Raw genomic sequence first — 18,367 nt, 5'->3', positions numbered from 1 at the left:
GGGTTGTGACTGTCGAGGCCAGCCCCTCTGCTCAAGAGCGGTGTTCGCGACATCGGTTTCTTGCTGGGGGTTGTGTCAAAGAGCAGCAAAGGGGAAGAAAACAAAAAGGACCATGTGAAAAACTGACCTGCCAGGCTGGGCTCCCCTGAGGGCTGCACCTGCCCATCACTCCCTGCCACAGCTGGCATTCACAGTTTGCTTCTATACAGCTACACTGGTTTCACGCCTCTTCAGTTTGGGAAGCAAGCCCGGTATTAATGACATTAACACTTAAGCTCCCATACTTGGGTGCTTTCTAAAGTGAGGCTAATTAATAAGCATTTATTTTTTGCCTTTCCAGCACAGAATAACAAATCATGACTCCACGGCACAGCTCTGCATCCTCAGCAGGGCTGCTTGCAGAAGGGATGCCAATTAACCAAGACGGGTAGGGGAGGAGCAGCACAGCAGCCCCCAGCCAGCCTTTTTTTTTTTTGACCTACAGCCACCAGAGAAGTCTGGTTCATTAATTAATTGAATGGAAGATGAAGAGCCCTTGGGGAAAGAAAACCCTGGATCTTTTGGAGAGAGCAAAGGTGAGGTGTGGCACTGCCCCGGCAGGCAAAGGCAAGGACCCATGAAATGTGTTAAGGGGCTGCACAGCATCACAGAACCACAGAAGGGTTTGGGTTGGGAGGGACCTTAAAGATCATCTAGTTCCGACCCCCTGCCCCGGGCAGGGCCACCTCCACCAGCCCAGGTTGCCCAGAGCCCCGTCCAGCCTGGCCTTGAGCCCTGCCAGGGGCTGGGCACCCACAGTCATGTTAACTGGGAATGGGTTTACCCTGGGATGTTTGCTAAACTGGAGGGTTTCTCCACTGATGAATGGTTTTGATGCCATGGCATAGCATCACGTGAAGACGCAGCCACAACCCCATGAATGGCAGGTGCTTCCAGAACTGGCAGATTTCCCAAGACTATTTTTACCTGACCAGGTTTTGAGTTGCAAGTGGGGCATTTGGTGCTGGCACAATGCTATGACCCCCCTCCCTTATGGAGCCAAATGAGTGCTTTAGGAGAAACTTCAAAAAGCAAATGAGAAAGCCAAAGGAGCCAAATCTGGAGAGACTCATACACTTGTGTTATTGTACATTTACATTAACATTTCACGTACATGTACATTAACATTTCTATGTGTATCCTGGAGAACCGGTCTTAAATAAATGGGACATACCAAAGAATAATTAAACAAGTATCACTTACTTTCTATCTGTGAGTGGAGATCATTGACTATCACTTGTAGCTGCCCAATAGTCATGTCTCTTAGATCAGTGGGTTTTAAACTTCTCTTCATCAGGCATTCACTTATATGAGGCATATGTGGCAGCTGAAAAGAAATTTCCAATTTTTTACTGTCTTCTTTGAATTACTTGTATTTCTGAGCAGTGGCAGTTTACATTGCTTGCATCCCCCTCTCACAAGCATGCATCAACAACTCCACCAGGACTAACAGATTGAACTGAAACATCTACACGTTTGACCCATTTTCAAATCTACCAGCATCAGCAATATACTGATGCCAAGGGAGGTGAGGCTATGGTGAGCAGCGCTGTGCCAAGGCAGGAGTGCTCTGGGATGGGATGGGATGAGCAGAATACACCTTAGAGGATGAGCACCATCACGCTGGCCTCGAGGCAGTAACAACCCTGATGCTTCATCATCTCATTCCCTGCATCCATCCCACTCCCGTAACGCCTCGATAAGGTGTCCCATGCTGCTCCTTCCACTCCTGACAGCCCGTTCCTATCTCTTCTGGACCTCTGCATGTCTGCAAGCACTGTGGGGAAACACCGCCAGCTGCTGAGTGTGTCTTGACAAGCAAAATCAAACAGCAGAAGGGCTGGTGTTACCCCACCGCACCATCCCACAGCCCCCACTTACAAGATCTGCTACCGGCGATTTCTTCCTGTTCTGCTTTTCCACCTCCACCTGCATTTTGGCCATGGGCTTAGCCATAGCCAAGGCCATTTTGGCTTCAGCTTGGAGTTTCTTTTGCCTGGTGAGGAAATCCATGTCATCAAGGGATTCCGACTCTTCCTCTGTCGTGTCTCTGTCAGAGTAGGACGAGCTCTGCTTGCTCTAGGGAGGCAGAGATGCAGCCGTTACCGCTGCCCCAGCCACGCCACAGCAAAGCCTGCTGCTGGCTTAACATATTTTTGTGCACTTACAAGTGGTATCATTTCTAGAGAAACGGTGAAGAGCACAGATTTTTTTATTTATTTTAATCCCCATGATTATCTTTAAAAATCAATTCCCAGATAAGCCCGCGTGACTATCAACAGCAACTTGAGCACTTTAAAGGGAAAGAGGAGCCAAGCAGATCAATAGGCGTTGAAGGGACAGGCTGGTTAAGCTGGAGGAAAACATCTGGGGCTGTGGAGTTATATACACAACGGAAAAGAGAGGAGAGGAAAGCTGGTGGGAGCTGATACCACTTCGTATCCATTACTGCCCTGATAATTATCAGAGCCAGAATGAAAAGGAGGAAGGAAGGAAGGAAGAAGGAAAGGTCTCTGCTCTACAACAGCTGTGTGCTAGCCAGGGGCAAGCTGCTATCTGCCCCTCAGCATCTTGCCGTTTTTTTATCGATGGCTGAAGATGCTGTTCTGGGGTTTAGCACGGCTATTTCAATAGGATCAGCTCTTTATCAGCTTCCATTACGGATGCCCTATGGTTTCCAAACCAAGTGCATCTGCAGGATGGGTTCCCAGACTTACCATGGGTGACAGTGGCGTGTCCAGGCTGGTTTCTGTCTTGCTGTCATCGGCGTCGCTGTCTTTGTCACTGCTGCTGTCATTCACAAAGCAAATCTGCAGGTTCATCCCGCTTTGCAATCTGTGGCAGGGGGAAAGGAAGAGGTGACACCGCTGTCACCAGCAGCCCATGGCTCTCCCACCGCACTGATGGGTTACACGGGCAAGGTGTTGCAGCATCGTTCACTTTGAAAGTGATGCTCTGTCCTGATTTTGTATTGCCCTCAGGAAAATATAACCATTTTAACTTTTTTTCCAAGAAGATGGTCATCCCCCACCCAAAAGCACAGAGCCAGGACCACCAGCTCGCGGTGGCAGGGCAGGACAGGGGCAAGCTCCTGCTCCTGCCCAGTGCTGCCATGTCTGGACGTCAGTTACTGGGATTGGAAACCCAGCGGCACGGCAGTGACAATGCTTCTACCACCATCTGTTGATGAACTTCAGAATTACCGAGACACTGCAGAGCTTTTGTCATCATGGGTGGTTGTATCATTACATTAAATAAAATACTGTATACAAAGTATATATATAAAATACAGAAAACATTAAGATAGGAAATATATATTTCTTATAATAATATTATATGACATAAAATAATGTGTTAACAATTGAAACGATTTATTCAGAAGGGTAATAAGCCTGTTTGTCACCAAGAGGTGCTACTGCACCGCAAGAGGTTATTACTGTGTTTTCTGGACCCTCTGCTCCATCACTTGATTTGGACAGGTTAAGATCATTTAAATTCGCCTCCCTGGGAATGATTTTTCTCTGGATGCAGTGGCTCAGGGCAGGGGCATCCCAACGCAGGCTGGGAAAAAGAAAAAGCACTTCTACAGTGGAAAGTGCCCCATTTTTGACTCACACAACAGTTATCCCCCTGCAGCTGCTGCCAAGCAGGACATCAGCCAGGTAACATGTTTTACCGGTGCTGTCTGATGCCCCCAGAAAAGCATGGCACAGCAAGCTCCAGGTGGACTTCACAGCTCCCTCTGCTCAAAGCAGCCTTGGAGAGTGAACAAGGGAACAGATTTTTTGGACAAAAGGGTGTCTGTGAAAGCCCCATTGATGCTTGTATTGTGGAGCAGCTCTGCAGCCACCACCTGAGCCACTGTACTTGGGCTCTCCAGGACAATTTGCCCACCTGACACCAGGGTCAGGCTTTGCACATCTTCCAAATTCATTATAAATTAACCCCAGAAACTACAGATTTTGGGGTCAACTCCATCAGCCTTCTTGGTGCATCGTACTCCATCACTACCTGCTGACAACAGAGCAAACCCCCCAGACATTCTGCTGCCTCTCATTCCTCATTCCCAACGTGAGAAGTCTTGTATTGGTACTTACAGACAGCAAACTCTTACTTTCCATTTATTGTAGTGCAATTTCCTAGTCACTATTACCATTAAATAGAGAGCATTGATAATTGAAATTATGGTGGGGTGACACTGGCCCAGGTTGCCCAGAGAGGTGGCAGATGCCCCATCGCTGGAAACATCAAGGTCAGGTTGGACAGGGCTCTGAGCAATCCCAGCTAGTTGAAGACGTCCCTGCTCATTGCAAGAGGATTGGACTAGGTGACCTTTAAAGGTCCCTTCCAACCCAAACCATTCTACAATTCTGTTCTATAATTCTGCACCAGCTTTCAAGCCATGACGGACAGACACGGGTACCCAGGCCAGGGAGCCAGATGCACCCTTGGCTCAGCTTAAAACTGCATCGCACAGAAAAGGCAGAGCCAGTGCAAAACGTGGGTCTGTGACTCATGTGGCCATCAAGAGCAAGACCCCAACGCCTCATGCCCAGCCATTTATGCTCTTTTATTTCATATGCAAGCACGAGAGCAACGGTCCTGCAAAGGTTCCCGTAGGTCCTGTAACAGGCACCGTGCAATATTAATGCTTTGCCTGGCCTATAAATATTAATGAAACGCCAAAGCGTTCAGGTACAGCTGGTAATTTCTCGTGGCACAGCTGCCAAACCCTGCCGTGCAGCGTTAATTAGACCGGCGCTATAATTACAAGATAGCAGCTCCTGGTTTAGCTGTAACTACACAGAGCAAAACTGTTTTCCCTTTCAAATGACTTGCAGTTCAATTTAATTTCACAATTGTACCTCTCTGGTGTAATAACAGTATTCCTCCTGGGTTTATGCCTCTCTAAGACTTCTTTCTTCTCCCACACCATGGCAACAGGTAGATTTTCACTCCCAATGAGGGAGGTGTTCAATGCTTTCCAAGTGCCATGGGTTACTCTCCGGCAGCTGAATATAAACAAGCTTTTCTGGAGTATATTTGATGTAGAAACTTTAAAAATCAGAATAAGTGAGGTTCCATGCTATGCAATGTGCCAGCCCCAGGGATGGAGCCACGTCCAGCAAGCAGAGCCTGTGTGGAGCATGAGGACATGGTGGGGAGGCAGGAAACCCCGTTAAACCTCATTTTTTCTATTCTCTAGGGTTTTCTGTGCGTGAGATCAATTGCTCTCCGCTGCCCTGCTGTCACCAGAGCTAGCTATCAGATCCATTTCCAAGGGGCTGCCACCTCCTGAGCCACCAAAGGAAGATGCGCTTTCACAAGCCACTGGTTTTTCATCATCTGTCACCACACTGCCTGAGCCAGGACTGGTGGGACCAGGGGACCATCCCCACGCCCTGCGTGCCTTCAGACATACACGTCTGGCGTTAAACCAGGCATTCAGACATCAAAATCCTCAGCATTTTGCAACTCAACAAAGAACTTATTGGGAAAAAAAAAATAAATTAGTCAACTGTTTTCCTGACAGTAAGTCCAGTTGTGCATTCATGATACTTCCACCACCGTTCTTGGTCTGCCCAAGTCCAAAAGCAATGCCCAGTTCAGGGCTGAGATCTAAATGAAAACCTGAAGGAAACCTAACTCGGGAAGCTTCAGCTCATTTGCTTTATCCCCTGAGCATTCACATACCTCTTCTAATACAGTCTAAAACTAATATTTTAGCATATTATCTATATTTATTTATGTAACATATAATTACTGTGTTTTGAGCGTAAGATACTGTTCTATAACAAGGAAAATTCAAGACTATGGCTGCAAGCAAAAACCACGGGATCCACTGAAGGGCAGGTCTCAGGATGTCCCACTGGAGGCATCTCACACTTTTCAGCCTCCAAAGGGGCTTTGGGCTGCAAGACCGCCTGGCTTACTGGGAGGCTCGGCTCGGCTTACCGGGAGGAGAGGCTCGGCTTGCCACTCTTGCTGCAGCTGGTATAGAGTCCCGGGCCATCGTCGAAGAAACTGCCCAGAGCCAACTTCTGCCTGATGGACTCCCGCTCATTCTTCTGGGCCTGAAAGCAAAGGGCAACAAGAAAGGATGAAGCTGCCAGTCACACCAGTGTGCAGGAAGGAGAGCTGTCCCACCTCCCCACTGCCACTCTCGTGATGCCCAGCATCCCCCCCACGCCTGGGTGGCCCGCATAACCCATGCCAGCAGGGAAGCCCATCTGCATCTCTCTCCACATGCTGATAGAAACAGATCTATATCTACACACACATCTGGTTATGCACACACATTAGTACATATACCTAATATAGGTACTATGTATGTGCGTGTGTATGTATCTATACCCCTACATCTATATACAGCCACCGAGGCCACGCTTGCACCATTAACATCTTCCACTTCCCTGAGCAGCCTCCAAAACCACACAATCCTTCTGCCAGCGTGCTTAGAGATGTATTTTTAACTATTGCCATCAAATTATCCACAGTTGTAAAAATGTGGGTTTATATATACATAAGTTTTTTTGAATAAGGACAAACTACAAAGTGATTTGAAATTAATCACCAACAGACTGTGTAATCAATGTGCAATAAATGAAAATCACAGATCTAGGTTCAAAATTAGCACCATTACTATCCCAGTGTCTGTCACTAATGGATTATATGCCAACACTGACAACAAATTCATACAAGGTGGCAAGTTATTGATAGCAGGAACATTCTGAAGCCATCAAACGTTTCATTTTAAAATAACACATAATACCCGATCACGAATACACAGCAAAAGAAAACAGAGCAGGCAAGCATGAGCTGCTTCCACAGTGTTAATCAATGTAACTGTGCTTCTTATACTTCACTTAAGTAAAAATAAAGCACCTTTTTTGATACAAGGACGTTAAGATGTAACAAAATGCAAGTTATTAACTTACAATAGCTAATAATTTAATTCCATCTCCAGTGCTGACTACATACATTACATTATCATACTGCCCATATATCGTCAATCTCTTATCAAAATACATACTTACAAAACCTAACCCCTTTTATTTAAAACATTTAAGGTGTTAAAAATAATCCCCATGGCATCAAGTGGTATCAAGATTTTGGGTTCAGCTCCCACTTTCCAAGGTTCTACCCAGGCTGGCCAGCTATGTTTTTCTACTTTGTTTTTTCAGGTTTCAATAACTGATGCCTCAATCACACGGAGGCAGCTAGATTTCGAAGGAAAATTAGCCAGCCTTGCTGGTGAAGGCAGTACAGTGAAAAAACTAAGTAAAAATGAGCAAGCAATATTTTTTTAATGGGCTGAAAGTAGAGAGAGACAGGGCTGCCCGTGCCGGTTCCTCGTGCTGCCCATCTCGCGATGCATGTGGGTGTCTCCCCGTGAGTGCCAGCTGCATCCCTCAGTGCATCAATATTTCATGAAGTCACGGATACTTAGCCTCCCCGTTTTCCCAGCTCAGATGATCCTCTCCCACATCTTCCCATCTACATCTGATTTTCCCTTGTGTTTCAACAGAAATCAGGAGCCCAGAGCACATCTCCACCTCCTCCTGCCCAACCGGGAGGGCACATCCCAGCCTCCACGCCAGCTGGGACCGCTCCTCCCCCACCCCTGCAGCACACCCACCCACTCTGTGTGTGCTGAAAACTCTTCTGGGCATTAAAATACACATCAACACAGGCACGCTTTCACATATTTACCCCTTTCAGATGGGGCTGTCTCTCCGGATCTTTTTAAATTTTGCTCCATTTCCCACCGAGACGCAACAGCTCCCAGTTCGACATCTGTACATTTAATCAATGTGCAATTTGTTTTCTCCACCAGGTCATTACTGAGGATACTAAATAACACCGCTCCCAGGACTGAGCTCAGAATATCCCCTTTTATAAACCAGACACAGGCTAATGACCATAAAGAAATCAAGAGTCCCATTTGTTATTATAAAACAGGGAACAGTTACTAAGAAATAGAATATACCTAAGGGAACTGGACTTTGGGCCTTAGATGAATTACCCAACAGCTGCAGCATGCTTCCTGAGCTGGGACTGAAAACTATAAATCGACAAGGAATATTGCAAGCGGTTTTTTGACTATCAGATACACTTACTCGGTATATAAAAAATAATGGATCAAATACTCCACATGCAAAGGTACTAGCAAGAAAAACATAAAAAAGTTATTTAAGTGTGTATTTTGACACTGAATCAAAAAATGTATTTCTGAAAGAGGGGTCTGGTGTGAAGCTAAAGCCTAGTTTAGACAATTATTTTAAACAAAAGGCTGCTTTCTATTTTATAGGCAAAACAGTTTGGGGCGGATGTTTTCCTTCTTACCATTGACCTTCCAGTTCAGAAGGTCAGCAGCTACCTTTGTTTAAGCACATGACTAAAAACACAATGTCAGGTTATGGCTGTGACTGCCTACACGTAAGACGCTTTACACAACCGTTCCAGTAAAGGCAAATTGCCAGCAGAGGTTCAGCCTTTCCCCACAGCACACCCAGCACCGTTTCCCAGTCCTACCGCCTGCTGTAATTACTGCTGCTTATAAAGCTATTGCAATCACCTCTCTTGTGCTTGCAGATGATACACGACCATATGTGCTCTTACACCGCTCACCTCCAACCCACGCCGGCACCCAGCCCATCCCCGGCACGCTGTGCCACCTCAGCACCGAAAACCCCTACATGTTTTGTTGAGAGCATACATTCATTATACAATATATGCCTTTTTCCCATAAACCCATCCCCGGGGCCACATAGAGCTCCCGCTGATGCTGGAGGCTGTCCCTGACCGACCTGATGCTGGATGCAGAGTGGCCACCCATGGCAGCAGTCACAAGATTTCTGCAGTTTTCTGGGAAACGGAGCAAAGCCCATACTGTTATTTGTGGCACTTAGGCAGCAGTAGCTGGGCTGCGCTTTCCACCAGGCACCCCTCCACACTATTCCGCATGCAGGCACCTGTACTAGCAGCCTTTACTCATTACCAGCATCGCCCGACATAGCATATAACATCGCACATGGAAGATTTATTTGGCATTGAGGTGTAACAGTGATTTGCCAGGCCCCTCGCCTGGTGACGGCGCTTCTGGACTTGTACCGATCAGTACCAAACCTGGATGGAATACCAGGTGTGCTTTGCTAAGCTACTGCCTGCTTGGAGAGGGAAAAAGTCTAATTACACAGTAAATTACAGTTTAACGGGTACCAGCAACACTTTGGCAGGATCCTGCCCCAGCGGGGCAGTGCCACTGTGATGCGAGGGGTTAAAATGCTGTGAGGCTGGATGCCAGGACCATCCACCAGCACCAAACAGGCTGCACAGCCCGTGCCTGGCCCCGGCCAGCCAGCAGCGCTGGGCCATGGCTGGGCCACCGAGGCTATTTTTGCCAGGGTTTGTCATTACCAGCCACGGACAATTACTATATTTAAAGTTCCAGACCCATAGGCAGTGCCTTATTTTATCTCTGCAAAGTACAAGGGCTATTATTGGTTTTAAAAACAGAACTTGCAACTGCAGAACATTTGTTTTTATCTCCTTTTTTTTTGCACAGGGGATTTGCTGGTAAATGCGAAACCGAGTCAAACTCACATTATCAAGCCACGTAGCAAATTGCCTTAAAACCCAGGGCACTCAGGGTACGAGGACGCGTTTAGAAACCTCTCTTTACATTTTATTTATCATAAAGCGATATGGAAATGCAGGAGGAGGAAGGTTTGCTGCCCTGTGCTGGTGCATTAAACATCACCGAGCGCCTCCCTGCTCTGGCACCTGAAACCCAGTGCCCGGGAGGGTGTTGGGCAGTGCTTTGGCAGGTCCCCCTCCTGCCAAGAGAGTAACTGTTGGCAGACAAAAGGCTCCTTTTTGTCCCTTACCTTTTTATAACTCCCCTCCCCGGGCGGCTCGGCTGCTTTCCTGATGACGTCACCCATGCCATCACCCTCCCGACTCATCGCCTTCGCTCCCGGGTCCTCACGTGGCCGGTGAAACGCTCCCACCGGGGCATCTCAGCCCTTCCTCCACTCTTGGGTTAGCACCATGGGATCAAGCGCTCGCCCCCGCAGCCAAGACCTGCAGCAGACCACCGTCCCCTGGCTGGGACGCTTCCCTGGCCCCTCTCGCCTCCTGGCCGCTCCGGAGCACCTTGCTTTTCCCTAATAAAGTCAACGGCAGCGCTGGAGCCCCCGCCAGCTGAAGAGAGGGAGGCGAAGGCTGTGCCGGGCCAGGGAAGCCGTGTCCTCCTCCAGCCACTGCCAGCGCTGGATAAAAATAGCCCCGAGTCCTCAACGGCTACACAAGGGCAGGAAAAAACCCGGTGTCTGATGTCAAAACTCAAGCCTGGCAGTATAGCCATGGCCAGAGGGGACGGGAGGAAGGGGTTTTCTCCAGGGGCTTTCACGGTGAAGTTATCCTAATGAATTCCCAGTGGTCGGAGATGCTGCCCGCGGCTGGGGCTGTAAGTCTGGGCAGAGCTGGAGCGGTCCTCAGGCCTCCCAGCGCTGCTCAAGGATGGGCAGCCACAGCAACATCAACCATGAGGTGAATTTTTCACTCAACATGAAAAAACACCAGAAAGGACCCCAGGGAACTGTTTCTCAGCTAAACTAGCTTTTTCAAGTGGGGGAAAAAAAAAAAAAAAAAAAAAAGTTTCCAGGAATTAACTGACAGAGCTCAAAAAGGTGTCCAGCCTTAACCTGCCACCCAACTTGTGGGCTTGCAGAGCCTGGGGACCCCCGCACTGCCTGGTGCCTGCTCAGGGTGGGCGAGCACCCCAGCCCCAGCTTCCAGGGGGCTCTGCAGCTCCCAAACCTGCACCGCTTACAGCTCCAGCTCATGCCTCCAGCAGTCCTGCCCAGAGATCCAGGCTTCACAACACAGCCGCTGCCCCCCGGCCCTGCTCAAATCCTGCTTGGTCCTTGCGGAGGTCCCACCTGCATGGCACCCATCACAGTGGGAAACGTTTACTCTGGGTGGGCAGCAAGAGGCAGAGATCACATGCTCGGGGTAGGCATTTCTATAGGAAATCAATCCTTAGAAAGATGGAATTGATGCCACAATTTCTCAGTGATCCTCGAAGTGTGGCACACCAGCAACAAAAGTGCTGATTTCTAGTGTGACACATCTATGCTGCATGCAAGATGAATAATTTTAATAGCCCTGTATACGTGCTTAAATGGTATATCCAAGTCATGCTGACATCATTTCACCCAAAATGCATATCCTATTTGATTACCAGCTCTGAGAACTTACAAATTATGCATCATGGCATCACTCTGCTCTGAAGTTTCAGGAAAAAACAGTAATAATAAACAGGATTGTTTAATTCCATTCTTGTACCAGAACGGTGCTTTGTAACTGTAATTCCCAAATGAAACAAAGTAATTCTCTGGATATTTCATTATTTTTAGTTCCTCTCCACCACTGACTCATTGTGTCCCTTCCTGCTGTTGCTAAATTAACTTCCTCTCCTGACCGCAGGGGACAGATCCTGACACAATAAATCTGAAAAAAAATAATTTAAAAAAATCCCATAGCCCAAGAGGAAGGATGTGGTGGCCAGGACCACTGGGCTGGGGGCTGAGACTGCAGTCTGCCACATGCTTCCCCACAATTTGCGACAACTCCCTGCATCACCTTGCCCTCATGCATTGGAGGAGGATGTCCCCAGGTCTCCTCTCTGGCTGGCTGAGATGGTGAGCCCCCGCCTGGTCCTGCTGTGCCTGTGGTACCCAAGATGCAGGGCAAGGAAACGGCAGGAACGCACACGATGTGCAACCCACCCCTCTGCAACCCGACATCAAATAAGGGTAGGAAGCGACACAGCCTGCTGAAAATATATTAGCAATTTTTGCCCACACTTTAAAAATGTTTTATCCCTGCTTCCAGGTTTCAGACCAGCTCACCTCTGCCCTGCGCTCTGAGCTGGGATGCTCCAGGACCAGTCTCGTGGTGGAGCATCCCCTGAGCGGATCCCACAGAGTTGGTCTCAGTCTCCAGTGAAAACCCCGCTTCCAGCAGCTGCCCCATTCAAGGCAACAGGAAAAAACCAAACCTGGTTAAGAAGTGTAGCTGGAAGCCCCCATAACCATTTTTGGGTGCCCCCCTCGGCAGCCAGCACCAGACCCAGCTCTGCGCTCCTGGGAGGGGCATCTCCCCACCAGCACAGAGGCCAATTTAAACCCTGGATATCAAAACCACAAAACAAATGAATTTGTTGTTGTCTCAGCACAGGGACCAAACCCTTTGGTGTTCCACCCCTTCCCCACCTGATGCAAAAGGCCACTGCGGGCAGATGAGCAGCCCCGCTGCCTGTGCTGGACTGCCCGACAAAGCCCTGCTACTGCTCCTCTGGCAACCAGCCCCCGCTTGAAACAAGCCCCTCCATCTATTGTGTGGAGGGTTTAAACAAATAAAAAAGCAACTCTGCCGCCAGGTACGCTCGATGTTGGCATCGCTACCCAAGGACTCCTTGCGCATCAGACTGTGTCAGTAGGAATGTGGCCTCCATGGCCACAGCCACCACAGCTCCTTCAGCAGCCACTGGGGATGCTGGCGGCGGGGACAGCGAGCCTGAACCTGATTTTCTTTTTATAGCACGAAGGGAAAGCTCAGAATGGGCATATTTGGGGCAGGTCAGCTGCTCCCCACGTGGGATGTCCCCACGGTGTGAGCACACAGGCATGGACCCAGTGCCGTGGGGAACACACGGGCCGGGGACGGCAGCACTCAGCTCATCCTGCAGCAAGGTGAGGAAGTAGGACACATCAGGGTTTATGTGCTTTAGACATGCACCGATTGCTTGTGGACAAGCACGCAGCTAAATGAAACTCTTGTGCATACGTAATGCTTGCTTGAGTCAATGAAAAACTCCCTTGACACTGTTGGGGCACTCTCCAGTGGGGGGGGAGCCACCTCCCTCCTTTCTGTTGGGGCCCAGCTCCCAGGCACTGCCGGTTGGTAGAAAAAGCCCCTAAATGCCCTGCACAGGTCAGTGAAAGCACTCCGAGTGCCCTCCCTGCCAAACTGGCGCTCCCGGCCACGCTCAGGCCAGAGTATCGAGGTGACTTCGTAGAAATCTCAAGTTGCCGGAGCTATTTCACAAGACATTTACTTCATTATAAATAAAGGTTGGAATAAATCTCTGCTGAAGAGTCCCTTTGCAGCACAGCATCCTTCCGGCACAAAGCAGCCAGTACAAGGCACTTAACGACAAGTCCCTGCAAATTTGGGGGTGCGACGGACCTTGCCTTCCCTCTCACGATGCTTCCCTGAGCTTGAGCACACCAAGTACTTTCCACCTACTTCACAGAGCTTTTGTTTTGATCTCTGTCTAAACAAAGCGGCTTTCATCCTCAGCTCTCTATAACACAGGCTTTATTTTACTTTATTGTAATTGGTTTGAGATGCAGGGTCAGCGTGCTCGGCCACATGAACCGAGGTTCCTCCACTGTACCACGAGGTAGCATCCCTCCAGTGGGACAGTCACAGGCAAGAGGCCAGGCCAGCAGCTCTCCAACTTTGCCAGTGCTCCATGGTGGGTTTCATGGCGTTTGAGGTTTTCTCCAAGGCCTGTCTCTTGGGGTTATATTCTGCCATAAGAATTTGTATTCACTTTAATGAAAAAGACGATGACAGTCTGGTATTTCTACATGCCACAAAAGCCTACAAAACCCCAAGATATCAAACAAAAGAAAACACATAAAAAAATCCTTTTTTTGCTTGGTTTTTTTTTTTGTTTGTTTGTTTGGGTTTTTTGTTAAATCAGTTAAATGAGCACTTCATATTTTAAGCTTGTGGCTTTTATGGACTACTACGGTTCAGTGCTTGGTGAGATCCTGGGAGTGGTGGGTGCCGGCCAGCCGCGCCTGGTCCATCCCTGAGGCAGCCAGCCTGACCCACAGCCACACCAGCACCTCCCTGTTGCAGGGGTCTTTCTAACAGACCTCTCTGAAGGTACACGCACAAACCTGGCATCACCAGAGCAGCAGAGGGTCGAGCCCACCACAGGCACGCAGGCAGAGTGGGTCCCAGGAGAACGCAGGGGACGACCCAGCTAAGAAATTCTTTCTAAGCAAAGAAATCTCATTTTTTACATCAGATTTCTTTTTCTTTTTAATTTTCTTTGCACGTGTAATGCCCAGTAACATCTCCAGAGCGACTCTCCTGCCAGCAGATAGCTCAGACCGTGACTGATGCCAGCGCACGGAGCCAAACCCTGTTCCCACGGGCAACTGCCTGTTTGGAGGCTCCAGCCTCAGGCAGGGTAACGGGTGCCGGGGGTTTTAAAGGCACATTAGAAATCAACCCAAGGAGATGATGTAAATGTATTGTCCACTTGTACAGCAGTGGCACAGAAACACAGATGAAGGCGGCAGCAGCCCGAGGAGTCCTGTTTTGCTCCATGCAAAGGTGGACCTGTTGGGCAGCGCTGGAAACACGCATTTACAGAGCAAACTGAAACACTGGCTCAGGCTGCAGGCCAGTAAAGCACCGCTAATACACACGCCAGAATAAAACCTTTATTCCTGTGTTAAGGCCTGGATTTGCATGCTGGCTTTTTATTCCGTGCAAGCTCTGGACCCCACAAAACACTACCCAACAAATCCAAGCTGATGTTTTTCCTGTCAGACTGTAGGAGATATACAGAGCCTTCAATAAAACGTTTGACATAGAGAAATAAATCAGTATAAAATAGGAAAAGAGAAATAACTAAGAGGAAAACACATGGCACGATAAGCAGCAGCAGTCTGCGTGACTGCAGGATGCAGCCACAGGAAAGATGTCAGATGTTGGGACCTCCTGACCATGGAGGACCCAGCCTAAATTCACAGTGATGAATCTGACTTAAGCCACATCCAAAACCCCAGGAGGACCCACGGCCACCTGCCTTTCAGAGAGCAGCAGTGACAGCTCAGTTATGCTGTGAAACAGGACTTTTGAGGCAAGGCACAGAGTACAACAGAAATACCCTCCTCTTCCTCAGCACCCCATCCCCAGCACCCTCCCTGCCACGGAGCTTATACCCCAGCCATGAAACAGTCACCTCAGAGTTCTTCTGCTGAATTTCTCTGAAACAAACATGTTTTCAAGTATTCCCCACGCGTTGGCTTGTTCCTCTGTTTGGTTTATTTTTAGTCAATTTAGCAGCTCTGACAAAAAGGGTGCAAGGAGGAAGGAGAGCAGTTACACGCTGCCACCCTCCTCCCCCAGGGCACTCTGGGCAGCCACCAAAATCCTATCATTGCTGGCTCCAGTCTGATCCAAAACCCGGGATTGCGGGCCACAAAAGGATTAAAACTTGGCCTTTGGGTTAATGGGTTTGGGAGGGGGCTGGGGTTGCTCCTAATCTGCAGCGTTGTAGGAAGGTTTTAAAACAGATTTCATTAGAGAAATCATTCCTCTGGACTTTTATCTACAATTTGGATGCTTTCTGGCTGTTTTCATGCTACTGTTTATTGGTTTGAAGGAGAGGAACCAATTCATAAACAAGCAAGTAGATTAAAGCAGATGAAAGGCAGCAGCGCTGCCATCGCAGCAAGCCCAGTGCATTAACACGCAGGGATGCTGGCCAGGCCTTCGCTGCAGCTCCGCTCGCCCACCACCATGGACCAGCTTCCACCCGGGAAACAATGCGCAACCTTTAACCCTTGCGTTCCTACAAGTATGCTGGGAAAACATCCGCTGAAAGGAAACAATGGCATCATTTATTAAGGCAGCAGAGAGCAACAGGCTCAAAGCAGCAGAAAAATTAGATCCCCTAAAAGCGAGGCTAGAAAAAAAAACCCACCAGGATATTTTTTTTCCAAAGGCGCTAAAAATAGAAATTTATTTCCAGAAGCATTTGCTAGACTGAAAACATTTAGCAAAAAATCTTTTCAACACTTCTCTCTCTCTCTTATGTGCGTATGCTTTGCTATCTTTTTCCATCATGATATATTTTGCAATATGAGTTATTTTGCCTTAAAACAGATTGAAGTCAGAATTAAACATGGTGGTGGGGGGAAAGGAGGATGAGCCGCCGTCCTGGGCAAAACCCCGTCTCCCCAGGGTCCAGCTCTGCTGCTGGGAATGCCTGTTGGGTATTTTGCAAAACACACTCCACCGCACGTCCGCAAACGCATTTCTCGGCATCGCCGGAGCAGATGGACAGGCATTTGTGCATTTCATAATCCATCTGTACCACGGAGCCCTGAACAGGCCATTTCCCATGCAGGTGCACCCAAAGGCACCCAACTCTGTCCTTAGCGGGGAATGAAGCCACGGCAGCCAGCAGCCCACCCCAAGCTCTTGCTCGCCCCACTAAACCCCTCTGTGGGGGCCCAGCAGCCGCGGCTCTAAGCTCCGCTGCCAGGCCCAGGGCCCCGGGGACGGGCGGCCGTGATGGATGCTGAGAGGGAAGCGCTCACCCCTAACCCACCGCCAGCTCTCGCCCGGGTGATTTAGCTGAACGCCACAAACCACGACGTGGCTGCATCGGAAAATAAATTGATCACGCGGGTCTGCTCTCACGTTTCGGTAAATCGGGAAAGGGCAGAGAAATATTCCATTTATTCTATTGTCAAATGTACGTCGCGCTCCAACGGCAACTCTCGAAGTGGGAAAGCACAGCTCGCTCGCTTACACCGAGGGGTTTCATCCTGGCAGGGGTGCGGCGGGGTGCGGGCGGCTGCCTGACAAACCCGCCCCCCGCCGCTCCCCCGGGCCAGCGCATCCCCGGCGCCCGCCGCGCCTGCGAGCATCACATGGCGAGCACAAAAGCCCCGCGGGCAACCGACTTCTCCCCCCCGCGACGGCTTGGCCCCGCACCGGACGGGGGTGCCTGGGGCCGGGAACCCGCCGTTCAACCCCAGCCTGCCCGCAGCCCCTCCGCGGCTCGGGGCGGGGGGCCAGGCCGCGCTCGCCCCTTACCTGGTAGGAGCAGTTTTCCTGGTGTACCATCTCCGTGCATCATCCGCCGCAGCCACCGCGCCGCGCCGCGCCGCCCCGGGGGGTCTCCGGCCCCGGCGGGGGAGGGGGAGGCGGAGGAGGAGGAGGAGGAGGAGGAGGAGGCGGGGAGCCCGGGCCAGCCGCCCGCCGGTAAGATGGATGCTGCGGCGCAGCTCCGCCTGCGCAGCGGCGGCCCCGGCGGAGCACGGAGGGGGGGCTGGTCCCGCCCCCGCCCGCCCGGCCGCCACAAAGAGCGGGGGGGCTCCGCGCAGGGCTGCTGGTAGCCGCGCTGCTCCGCGGGGGAAGGAAAAAAAAAAATTAAAAAAACATACAAACCCCTCCACCAGACACTGCGGTATAGCTGGGAGACCCCCGCCCCGGTCCCGGGGCGACGCTGCGGCAGCCGCAGCTCCAGCCCCCCCGCGCCTGCGGCAGCGCCTGGTCTCGGCGGGTGCGGGACCCCCGGTGGGATGCTGGACCCCAGCACCGACAGGATGCTGCAGGACCCCAGGCCCGAGGCACACAGCTACCTGAGCCACCTCCCCGAAAGGCTGCGAGACACCCAGCTGTTACATGCGAGCCAAGAGACACCTGCCTGTTCCCCTCTGCTGCAGAAATACAGCACAATCTTTTCTAGAAAAGGCTCTGCCCTACATTTCTAGCTAATTATACCTCCACCTTGCAGCCAGGGTGAATGCTGAGCCCTCCACCACAGCACTCCTTGGGCTGGGCTCTGGCCTCGGGCGCCACCCGAGTTTGGACACTGCACCTGAAACACCTGTGCCCATCCCAGTGCCCTTCTCCCACCACAACAGGCCCTGCTTTAAACAAATTTCTCCAAAGAAAAAGCCCGTGAAGATCAAGCATACATCCAGTGCTGGCTCTGCAGGGCGACAGCCAGGTGGGCTGAACCGGTGCTCACAGCCCAAGGGCTGGGAAGCCCACCCCCCCACACCCCCGCTCTACCCCCCTGGAATCCCAGGGCTGGGAAGTCCCTCTGCCACACACCCATCACTGGCCACCCAGCAGGCAGACTACTCCATTGCTACCCCAAAATAGCACTGTGAGATTATCAAACTTTCCTCCCTGTTTGCAAGCTCAGGTTGGAGGCCTGACATGTGGAGGGAACCAAACCCTTATTTTGTTTTCTATTTTAAAAGTCCTTAACAGCAGAGACTTGGAAGAATGGTGGGACGCGATCTGTGTTTGCAACCTGCTACGTGCTGGGTTCTTAGCTCCAGTTTGACTGCACAGCTCATTTTCCAGGGGGTAACACATACCCTGATAGCCTCAGCTGGGCTTGGTTTTGGGGCTGGGCTGGCCCTGGCCACAGCTGGGAGGGAGGACACAGCAAGCCTCACGTTCCAGCCGTGTTTTCAGCTGACAC

The 18,367-nt window shown here is 50.3% G+C and overlaps 1 protein-coding gene across 3 annotated transcripts in view; it reads right to left on the bottom strand.

Moving 5' to 3' along the window:
- SCHIP1 (schwannomin interacting protein 1) overlaps positions 1–18,367 on the bottom strand; it is a 58,814-nt gene that overhangs the window by 1,781 nt on the left and 38,666 nt on the right. Inside the window, exons 1-5 of one of the 3 annotated variants that reach the window (XM_056358739.1) lie at positions 16,963–17,145; positions 5,995–6,113; positions 2,757–2,874; positions 1,921–2,118; positions 1,243–1,366 (exon numbers count right to left, since the gene is read on the bottom strand). In XM_056358739.1, coding sequence (XP_056214714.1) covers positions 1,243–1,366; positions 1,921–2,118; positions 2,757–2,874; positions 5,995–6,113; positions 16,963–16,992 — 589 coding nt within the window. In that variant the 5' untranslated portion in view covers positions 16,993–17,145. Of the gene's footprint in view, positions 1–1,242; positions 1,367–1,920; positions 2,119–2,756; positions 2,875–5,994; positions 6,114–9,929; positions 10,168–16,962; positions 17,146–18,367 lie in introns of those variants that run through there. The other 2 variants (XM_056358738.1, XM_056358737.1) reach the window with 2 other exon arrangements.

Source organism: Falco biarmicus, chromosome 13, assembly GCF_023638135.1.
Source record: "Falco biarmicus isolate bFalBia1 chromosome 13, bFalBia1.pri, whole genome shotgun sequence".
NCBI classification, from domain to species: domain Eukaryota; kingdom Metazoa; phylum Chordata; class Aves; order Falconiformes; family Falconidae; genus Falco; species Falco biarmicus.
Note: the sequence above shows the minus strand (reverse complement) of the source record. Positions and strands in the feature narration are given on the sequence as shown.